Below are 11,314 nucleotides of genomic sequence, written 5' to 3' on the forward strand. Positions count from 1 at the left end.
AAAAATCGAAGCCTGCTTTAATGGTATGTGGGTAGAATTATACAATTTAGACGATGAAGGAATGTATACCATTGAATACCTTCTTGAACTCTCTTCAAGAAACCTTTCTAATCTTGTTCTCACAAGGTAAATTTTGTTACATCAAATAGTCATAATAGTATATATAAAGATTAATTTTGCTATTTCTTGAGTTATTAACCGATTTTTGTTTGATTTTTTTCAGGAAAGATGCTAGTGAACTCGAAGGGTATTGTAATGATCATTAGGTCACAAAACATGATTTGTTAAAATCCTTTTCGAAAAAAAAACTTGATTTGTTAAGAGAATTAGCCATCCATCTAAGCAGCCAAGAACTGATAGCAGCAAGATAAACAATTGTTGATTGACATTTACAAGCATCAAATACCTATTCTCTTTTTCTTTACGTGCAAGGAATAACAACATACTTTCCTTTATTTGTGTATCACAACATCCTACATACATTTCTCTCTATTATGACAGTTTATTTCCATCTATTTTCTTTATTCCCAAAACCCACCCAATTGTAGCATTATACTTTTGGTTTTTTTTTCTTACTAGGATATCATACTTTGAAAAATGTAGTCAAAATTGCAAAGTATTTTGATGACATTGCTATAATGAGGTAGATTTTTCAAAGTACATTGTTACATTAGGAACAAATAGAAGTAAAAAAAAGAGTAAATTACACGAATGGTTTGTATGGTTTGGGGTAATTTGCGCGCTTGGTCCCTAACTTATTTTTTTAACTCGGAAGGTCCATATGGTTTGTTTTTGTTACGCGCTTGGTCCCTGTCCTACCTAAAAAGTTAGGGACCAAGCGACACTAACTGTGAGCATTCCTTTAGCAACTGTGCACCTTGACAACTAGATTCCAATTCTAGTACATTATCACCCTTTCCGTCACATTACATATACAAAACTTTATGGAAGAAAAATAAAGAAATGACCCCTCCAATGTAATAAATTTTATGAAGAGTGATGAAACATTTAGACATCTTAATGTATTAAACTATAGATTTTAATGGATTTACACATCATCATTCTATTTTTTTTTTTAAACTTAACAATTTTCATTGTTGGTATTATTGACCAATGAATTTGCATATATATATATATATATATATATATATATATATATATATATATATATATATATATATATATATATATATATATATATATATATATATATATATATATATATATATATATATATTTTAAACTTAACAATTTTCGTTGTTGGTATTATTGACCAATGAATTTGCATACTATTTCAGATAGAAAACTATATTGCATTAATAAACAAGACGTTTGATAAAAAAAAAAGCCCTTAAGAACATGTGTATTCCAATTGAACTTCTCAACAAATTGTAATATTTTATAACTATTTGTACGTACGAAATTTGAATCCACGTGTTAACACATTTAACGTGCAACATACATTTTATGCACATTATCACTTTAAACAAAAGCGTCGATATTCTATACGTCTTATTGTCATTGCAACGAAATTAACGACAACGAAATACCTGATGGCTGATACCATCTTAAAATAAATGTTGAAAAGATGCGAGGGCTACTCTTGTATTTGATAGTCATACATAATTATTATTTTTTTAAAAATTAGAAATCATGGAAATGTTAGGATATTAAAATATTATTTTATCGGTTTGAAATAATGAAAATGAGAATAAATTTCTATGACAATATTAGAAAAGAACTAGTCTCATAAATAAATAAAGGTATTTTCTATCATAGTATAAATCGATATAACTTAATAGCAATGTTGTAAAAATCCCGATTAATCTGCGATTAATCTATAGGCGCTACTCGACCGACTGGAGGACGCTAACGATTAATTCATGTATACACGATGAGAGAAACAGTAGAAAATGATGAAATTTTAACACTTTGAAGAAAATATAACTCAATAAAAAAAACTATTTGATGAATGATTAGTTTTGTATTAATCATACTAATCTATTTTGTTATGAGATTAATAGTATTTATGAACTTTGTTATGATATTAGTTATATATTTTTTTTTAAATTCAACAAATTAGCAATTAATGGTCCCCGATTAATCCCTACCTAGTCGATTAATCATTTAACTTCAGTTCACCGAATATGAATGTTTTTTACAACTTTGTTTAATAGTAATTCAATCTTGTATTTCTTTTTTTTCACTGTTGTTTCTTGTCTCTTGTATGTGGTAGCACCACAATTATGGCCTTTTAGATTTTAGCTTGTTTGAACTTATTTTAATGAAATTAATTTTATTATGATTACTTAGACGCCATGTTACTTGATCTCGCATTTAGGTATGCACAAATCCTAATTACTAATGATTTATGTAACAATTTCAACATATCACTATAAATTAGTTCAAATGTATTTATTAGAAAACAACATTCTAAACCCCTTTAAAATTTTAATTATATTCTAAAATAATTGCTTTATTACAATTTTTTTTTTTTGAGATCTTATGCAATCTGTTGACAGTTGACTTGTCCATTTGACAATGATCAAATGACAACGTCTAAACATAACACGCAATTAACAGAAAAGATTATGGAGATTTAGATTTCTCATTGATCATGTAAGTACATGCAATGTGAATAGGCATCATGAAGGTAATAAATGATTTATGTTCGGTAATTCCCACATAAAAAAGTCCACATAAATTAGTGTGGTATTACTTGCCCTTTATGCAACAAGGAGAATGAATCAACAGATCATTTGCTCATTACTTGTGATTATACTCGGGAGGTACAATATTGGATCCTTAAATGGTGGGGAGTATAAAGGAGAAGATTCTTGAATGTTAAAGGATTCATTAATTATGCAACTATTTGGGGAAACTAACCTAGAAAAAAAAAGATTTTAAACTTGGTGTCCTATTGTCTTCTGTGGAATATTTGATTGGCCAGAAATGACAAAAATTTTAAGAAAATTGTTGCACCACCGACAAGAACTGCGGACAACATTATTTCCTCACCTATGTCTCGTATGAGTATAGAAGCAATTGTGGATGTGGAGCATGGACCGATTGGTGTATTTCACATTTCTTTCATTTTTTTCGTAGTTATGTTCCTTTGTCAGATACTTATTATCTTTACTTTTCTATTTGCATTTGTATTCATATCTCGTTTTAGCTTCTTGCTTGCGAGTGCTTGTTTTTTTTTTTTTTTTTTTTTCTTGTTTTAATATATTTGTCGTTTAAAAAAAATCATTTTTTTATAGATACATTTAACACACGTCTCAAAATCTGACAAATCAAGAGTTGGTAAAGCTGCATCTCTCACGAGCGTTAACATTCGGTCCCATGATATATTACCTAAACATTAATGTCATAACATTGACATGTTTCAAAATCTCGATTTCATTTATTAAAATTTCATTCACATCATATGAAAAAAATAATTTTGAGAAATGAATATTTAAGTAAAATTTATAGAGATTTCCCTTCAAGTACCATAACCAATAATGTTTGAATTAAGCTAATAGTTACTTTACCATCACCAAATGTTACCTCGTATACATAATTGTCTAACTTTTTACAAAACTAGATTCTGAGTCATGATAGGTACATAAAAAGGATCATATGAGTTAATACAATATCCACCTTCCATAACTAATTATAACATCAACATTTAGTTTGTAATCATTTTGAACATTTAGTTTGTAATCATTTCTACAGATATCAAAGTAGGTATTCATATTTTTTGTTATCGATATGGAGTTCTTAATGATCATGAGTGACATCCGAAACTTCTCATTCAATTAATTCACAGATCATACACGTATAAATGCAAGGTGTTGAATCACATTCACACCCACATATCACAATCTTTCTCCACTAAATAAGGAGTAAAGTAAAATACAAGAGACTAGGAAAAATGAAACAAACGTTGGCTAATTCAAATTGATAAGGTTTATGAATATAAACATTATCACCCCTTCAGCCACTTTACACGTACATTATTACCTTTTCCTTCACTTTACCTATATAAGGCCTTATGGACGAAAAATAAACAAACTCCTAGATGTAATAACTCATACGAAGAGTGTTGAAAACATTTAGGCATCTCGATTTTAATGGATGTGCACATTATCACTCTACTTTTCATAAAACTTGACAAAAAAAGTTTCCTACATTACACTGAACTCTACAAGATTTCAATGAAACAATACTTTTATAATAATGATTTATCTATAATAATTTTATATCAAAAAGTTTCATTTTTCTCATTGAATAATTCAATGATCACTGAACTCCAAATTCATTTAACGCCAACGTGTCAATATAATACACTATGATTGAGTTTAACCAATAGAATGCCAACCAAAAACTCTATACCGTTCAACTGTTCCATTAAACTATGCATTATGTATACTCTTAGTGTTTGTCTGTATCAAAGTGAACTTGTTTTGGATGATCAAACATTAGACGACCATCAAAAGTTTCCATGAATATTTTATATGTTCTGTATCGCTATATGTCATACACGATTTACTATTTATAACAACCCAAACTTCATTAACACCAAAATAAAAGTAAAACACTGTCTTATTGGTATATAAACATAAAACATTACAACTTACATAATATACAATACATTTATTGATACAAATTTATTATTTATAAAGCATATAGTAGAATTATACTCAAAAGGGATTTTAAAACCATCATGTTTGATCAATTGGGCTTGGGCTCGAGAGGCTTTGCGGCCTAGAGTCACCATGCTTGGTACTCTGGTTGAACACTCAACCAGAGACGAGGCTAGGCTAGCCCAGGCAGAAAGGTCTGCTCCAAATAAGAGCAGACCAACTCCAACCAAGAGCGGGCCATCAGCCAACCACCCATTAATGTGCAACTATTTTCATGAAGTTTGCAAATCGGTCATCTTCAACTGTATTTATCTTTAAATCACAAAGATCATCTTCATAATAGCTCCATAAATATGAAGTCTCTTCGTCACAAATCACATCTTCCAACAAACTCAAATCAATCACCGAATCTGGTAACTCTTCTAATCCCCGACAACCACTCATCTTAATCACTCTAAGACCATTCAACTTCCCAAGCTCATAAGGCAACATATTTATACTCAAACAATCCGATATATCAAGGAACACCAAATTACCAAGGAACCTAATCGAATCCGGCAATCGAACTAACCTCGTACAAGAATGAATCCTTAAAATCTCCAAATTCGACAAACTCCCCAATCCCTTTGGAAGAGAGTGAAGCTCATGGCAATTTGTAATGCTTAGTTTCTTGACATTTTTAAGACTACAAAATTCTAAGGGTATTTCCGTCAAATCATAACAACGATCGATTTCAAGCTCTAAGAGATTCGGAAGCGTAACATTTGTACAACTCGCTAATGCACTACCGATCTCACACATGATAAGTGAAAGTTTCTTTAATTTGTACAACTCCAAAATGGATTGGATTGAGTGAGAAAGCGAGAGGTGTTCGAGTCTTATTCGTTTTAGATTTGATAGAGAACTAACGAATTGAAGTTCATGTAACTCGCAAGGACACGTCCCATAACTTGTGATGATTAAAACTTTTAATTTATTCATTTTTTTGATGAATGAGGGGATTTCGTATTTTCGGCTTCGAATGTTTAATACCAAAACTTCAACGTTTGGCGCGTTTAGATCGTACCAAATCGACGAGAATGATTCGTCTGCAGAAAGAAAATGGACATTTTACATTTGGTTTTGTTAAGGAAATGGTTAATTACAAGAAATAGCAACATAATTTTGTTGCTTTGTTTATTATTGCATCATACTTGAATTACAGTTGGAGCCTAGTGGTTGATGTGCACAGTTCCAAAAGGAAGACCCACGGTTTTTGAACATGGTGGATCCATCGATAGGGCACAAATTTTTTATGCATTCCCATTATAACAATTTACTTTGAAAATTCTACCCATTTAAGAAAAATAATCAAAAGTATAATGGTATGATTGGGTTGGTTTTTTGGGATAAAGAAAATGGAAAAGAGTACAGTGTCATAATAGAAAGAAATGAAAGTAGGATGTTGTGATACAAAAATATACAAAAGTAAGTTGTGCTATTTTTTGCACATAAAAAAGTTGAATGGGAAGAAATGAAACCTGTTGTGATAGACAAGAGACGTGCAGTGATTGGTTCTTGCTTTTGTTGAATCCACCAAGTGGGTATTTGATTCTTGTAAATTTCAACCATCAATCTTGTTCTTTGAGATATTGGATCTTGGCTACTCAAATGGATGCCTAAATCTCTTAACAAATCATGTTGTGTGACATAATGCTCGTTGCAATACCCTTCAAGTTCACTACCATCTTTCCTGAAAAAACCAAACAAAAATCGATTAATCACTGGAGAAATAACAAAATTAATCTTTATGTAACAAATTTTTACCTAGTGAGAACAAGATTGAGAAGGTTTCTTGAAGAGAGTTCAAGAAGGTATTCACTTGTATACATTCCTTCATCATCTAAATTGTATGATTCTACCCACATGTCCATTAAAGCAGAGGCTGTGATTTTTTCATCTTCTGGAAACAAACCCAAATCTAGAAAACAGTCTCTCAGTATTGGCAAATCTTCAAGTGCATCAACACTTGACTGAAGACTAAGCAACAATCGGCTGCTTGAATGAAAGATAGATTGACCTTCTGACCATTTCTTCAAAGTTGACCTCCATTTGACTAAATTTTGACCACTTAATGATGCACCAATCACAGTAAGTGCCAATGGAAATCCCTTGCAGTATTTAACCATCTAGATCAAAAATCAAAACAAAAAAGTTCAATTCCAGTGTAATCATATGTAAAAAAAGGTTTTATTCTAAAAGATTAAGAAAAAATTTACCTTGTTCACAAGATCATCTGGAACATTTATGGAATTCATGTTATGAAATGCAGAAGAGCAAAAAAGGGTCTTTGCATCTTGATCGTTTAACAAAGTTAGTTCATATGTGGAACCGAATCTTGAAAACAAGAATCTTGATGTCACCAAGATTTTGTATCCTGATATTGGAAACTTCAGATCTTCAATAAGTGATTCAGATTCTGACCAAACGTCATCCAGCACTAACAATATGTTCTTTGATCCCATTTGTCTCATAAAGTTCTCTAATTGGTTCTTTGCCTCTTCATCAGTTTGTAACTCACAATGATTCACATGGAAATGTGCAAATAGTTTCTGGATGAGTGTCTTAATGGAGGTTGTTCTAGAAACAGTAACATAAAAGATGTTGTCCCCAAAAATGCCTGTACAAAACAAAACAGTTAAGAATGAGATGAAGAATAGATACAAAGAAGAAAAGTTTTGAATAGTTTATGTACCTTTGATTTCATTATCATGACAGAGCATCTTTACTAATGTGGTCTTCCCACATCCTCCAGGAGCTGAAACTGTTACAACTTGGGTGTCATCTTTGAGCACCATTCTTTTCAGTTCTTGAAGATGAAAATCCAACCCAATGATGACATCTGGAAGCCCTGGAACACTGCAGGACTCTGAAAATCCATCTGTCTGTTTGGTAACAGCTGCAAGTACTTGATCCAATTTGTCTCCCAAAGCATAAATCTCAAACAGACTCCTCCTGCTTGAACTCAAATTATCCTGCAATTCACTCTGAAAGAATCTCAAAAGCATGTTGTCCAATCCAATCAGCTTGTTGGCGTGAAGAAATTTCTTGTATACATTCCAGCATTTGATCTCTGAGCACTCAAGAACTACTTCTTTTCCATTTGCCACATAATATATGAACATTTTGGTCTCGTGTTCAGGTCGATACAACACTTTTCTCAACCTCTCATATCCATAAAAAATCGGCTCAATGTTCTTTAATGTTCTCTCGATGCGCTTGAGTAGAGTTCTAAATTTGGCAGTTCTTTTGGTTTCCAAAACCACAGTATTCAGTAACTCCACCATTACTGCTCGTAGAGCTGCTTCATTTGCGTTTGGCGCAATCATCTGTAGACATGACAATTAAAGTAGATAAAAATCATCATAAGACACAGGAAAGTAAAATCAAAACCCTAGCAATACGCCTAAGACTTAAACTTCAAATTCAATAACGTGAAAGCGACAATAACTTACGATAATTCATGGGTTTGTAATTCGAATACAGGGAAATACATTTATATCTTCGATTGTAAAAGCGAGAATTTGTACTGTTGGGAATCGAAGAACATACTCAATTACAATGAAGATACTCCGACACTTCAAATTTATGAGATTACGAATCAATTTCCGAGACAAAGTAAGCATTAAAGCGTGTAAACAGCCGATGAAGGTCAGAAGGTAGATGGAAAGCAGCGGGAGCTCTCGACGAACGGCTCCGTCAACGGTTTTTTGATTTGGTTGGTAAATGGAACGAGTTAACAAATTGGATACTGTTTCGTCCATGTATATAAATAATTTAGAGTAAATTACATATTTGGTCCCTGTGTTTTTCCCCAGTTCGTACTATTAGTCCTAAGTGATGATTTTATAACATGACCGGTCTCACTGGTTTGTTTTTTCTTTACTTTTTAGTTATTTCTGTATTTAAATAATAATAAATAATTAAAAACCCTATCCACTCTCTCTCTTTTTCTTTTTATACCAAAATTGTTAAAATCTTCGTCCTAATCATAGGATCGTATGATCCAACAGTCCCACCTAAACAAATCAATACTAATATTACTTGGAGCGTTTTTATGTAAAATCATAGTAGAATTGTATGATTGCATTGTAAAATTATAGAATGCATAGGATCAGTAGGATCATTACTATTTTTTATAAAAAAAATATCAAATATTTTTCTTTCATTAAGTACGTAGAATATCCATTTTGAATTGTTTCTCGTTAAATGATATGTTAGAATGAAAAGGAAAACGTATTAAAAAGGTAAGATAGTATTGGAACAAATACAAACCATAGGGATCGGTAAGTAACAAAATCAATACTATAACCAATAGTATGAATTTGGGCAAAGCACACGGACTAATTGTATAATTTGCTACACATTTCATGAAAGACGAATTAATATGTGAAGGAATATATTTTGACAATTTATTTATCTACTCCCACTTTATCTCTAAATATAACACTTTATAAACCATAATATTTCTTGATATTTTATATAAGTTAAAGGACCAAATTGAAAATCAAGATAAAGTTGGTTGTAATTTTTTTTAGTCGTATCCATTTGTATTTTATGACAAATTGTTTAGACTAATGTAATATATAACCGATAAACCGATATAATTGTTTAGAATGTTGTGATTGTATGACATGTATACAACTCACTTGAACAAGATAAGATTTTATATTATAGAATTCATGTGATGAGCACACATAAACAAAGACAATTCATACCAATTTCTCCACTCTTGAAGGCATTGTGTAGGCACAACTTCAGCTTGTAACTTTTACGCACAAATCGTGAGCAGAACTACCGTGGTTTGTCTCAAAAAGAATATGATTTAGGATTTTGGGTTATGTATTATGAGACCTCTTATATAGATGAAGAATTCTTATTTATTTTCATTGACTAGATCTTCCATATTATTATATGAAACCGTAATTGACTTAACCTTTATGACCAAATTATAATTACTCATTAGTTAAAACTAAAAATCAAAATCCAATTTAACATTTGAATATGAACTAAATTATTAGGTAATAATCTATGGTACTGAAAAAATAATTGAAATTATAATACATGAGTTGTTACGCATTCTTTCCAATGACTATAATCGATGCATTATTGATTTTGAGATTTGTTATTAAACTTTTATATTTTGTTGGTTTTAAGGGGTTTGATATTGACTGAGGGCACTTGGTTCGAGTATATGGAGCTCTTATTTCTAGTTATGACTCACGCTCATAAAACACTTTGTCTGATTTGAATATGAGTAGCAATGGATCCAAATATGAGACTTAATTGGCTAATAGTTTGAAACATTGATTACAAAAATAAAACCACAATCATAATCAAGCATCGTTAGCTAAGTTTATGGCATGTCACATGTGAGATTTTTCTTAAGATCATATATATATATATATATATATATATATATATATATATATATATATATATATATATATATATATATATATATATATATATATATATATATATATATATATATATATATATATATATATATATATATATATTTGTGTAGTGCCCAAATTTTATGCAATTTGTTACCAAAACAAGATGGATGAATTTGTATCTATATATGATATAAATACATGTGGTAATTATGTATTATAATTTGCCCCTCCCCTTATTATCATAAAAATGTATATACCAAAAAAAATTCATCTTTATCTTTCTCTTGTAACACCTAATCAAATAAAGAATCAATAGTTATGGAACAACCAAATGTTAGGCAAACTATTTTAGCATAACTTTACCTAAAAGATAAGCATAGAAACAAATAGTTTTGATTTCTCTTGATGTTTGGTTTGACAAGTAACTTCAGAGAGATTATTTTATTCCACATGCTAGAATAGTTTATGAGTAGCATACATGTTGCATTTCTTATCCAATCACATTGAAAGTATCCATGTTTACATTGAAATTTCCTATATATTACTATAGAGAAGACATAAATGCAAAATACATTTATATTTAATCTAGTCTTATTAAATTCGAAACAAAGACTTGTTATAAAGCCTTACGAATATTTAAGTATCGTAACATTGTTTTCTACACTTGCAAGAAATGAAACATAAAAGATGTTTTTATGTGAAAATGGAACTCAAAGACAATTTATTCTATATTCAAGATTTGTTTTAACTTAGGTATTGGTACGCATAATATATATATATATATATATATATATATATATATATATATATATATATATATATATATATATATATATATATATATATATATATATATATATATATATATATATAGAGAGAGAGAGAGAGAGAGAGAGAGAGAGCTAGGTTCAAATATTCTAACTAATTACTGTACATCTATCGTATGCTATGAGAATGATAAAGAAAATATGTTGTTTGATAATATAAATACGTTCAATCTTATATAACTATTGTCATTAAGACACATTCTCACTAATTAAATCGTCTATAAGGTTATTATACACTTATTAATATTATTCTTATTTCTGTCAGAATGTTTTATTAGGTTGTATTCTGTCATAATAAAAATAAGTGAAAAACGATTTGTGAGAACAAAAAAAATAGTTAACGAGAATGCATAAAAATCACGATATTCTTGTAAGGTTAAAACAATCACATAGAAAATATACATGTTTACTGAAA

The 11,314-nt window shown here is 30.1% G+C and overlaps 1 protein-coding gene across 3 annotated transcripts; it reads right to left on the bottom strand.

Moving 5' to 3' along the window:
- Positions 1-4,572: 4,572 nt before the first annotated feature.
- On the bottom strand, positions 4,573-9,522 carry LOC111891461 (probable disease resistance protein At5g66900). 3 transcript variants are annotated; one of them, XM_042901497.1, is made up of 6 exons: positions 9,389-9,522; positions 7,366-7,999; positions 6,890-7,290; positions 6,438-6,799; positions 6,152-6,363; positions 4,573-5,719 (listed from the first exon to the last, which is right to left on the bottom strand). In XM_042901497.1, the coding sequence occupies exons 1-6, from the start codon at positions 9,410-9,412 to the stop codon at positions 4,887-4,889; spliced, it is 2,466 nt and encodes an 821-aa protein (XP_042757431.1). In that variant the 5' UTR covers positions 9,413-9,522; the 3' UTR covers positions 4,573-4,886. The 3 variants fall into 3 exon arrangements, with proteins under 3 accessions (XP_042757431.1, XP_023743286.1, XP_023743285.1); XM_023887518.3 differs by lacking the exon at positions 9,389-9,522 and adding an exon at positions 8,223-8,545; XM_023887517.3 differs by lacking the exon at positions 9,389-9,522 and adding an exon at positions 8,126-8,541.
- Between the last annotated feature and the right edge of the window lie 1,792 nt (positions 9,523-11,314).

Source organism: Lactuca sativa, chromosome 4 (assembly GCF_002870075.4).
Source record: "Lactuca sativa cultivar Salinas chromosome 4, Lsat_Salinas_v11, whole genome shotgun sequence".
NCBI lineage: Eukaryota > Viridiplantae > Streptophyta > Magnoliopsida > Asterales > Asteraceae > Lactuca > Lactuca sativa.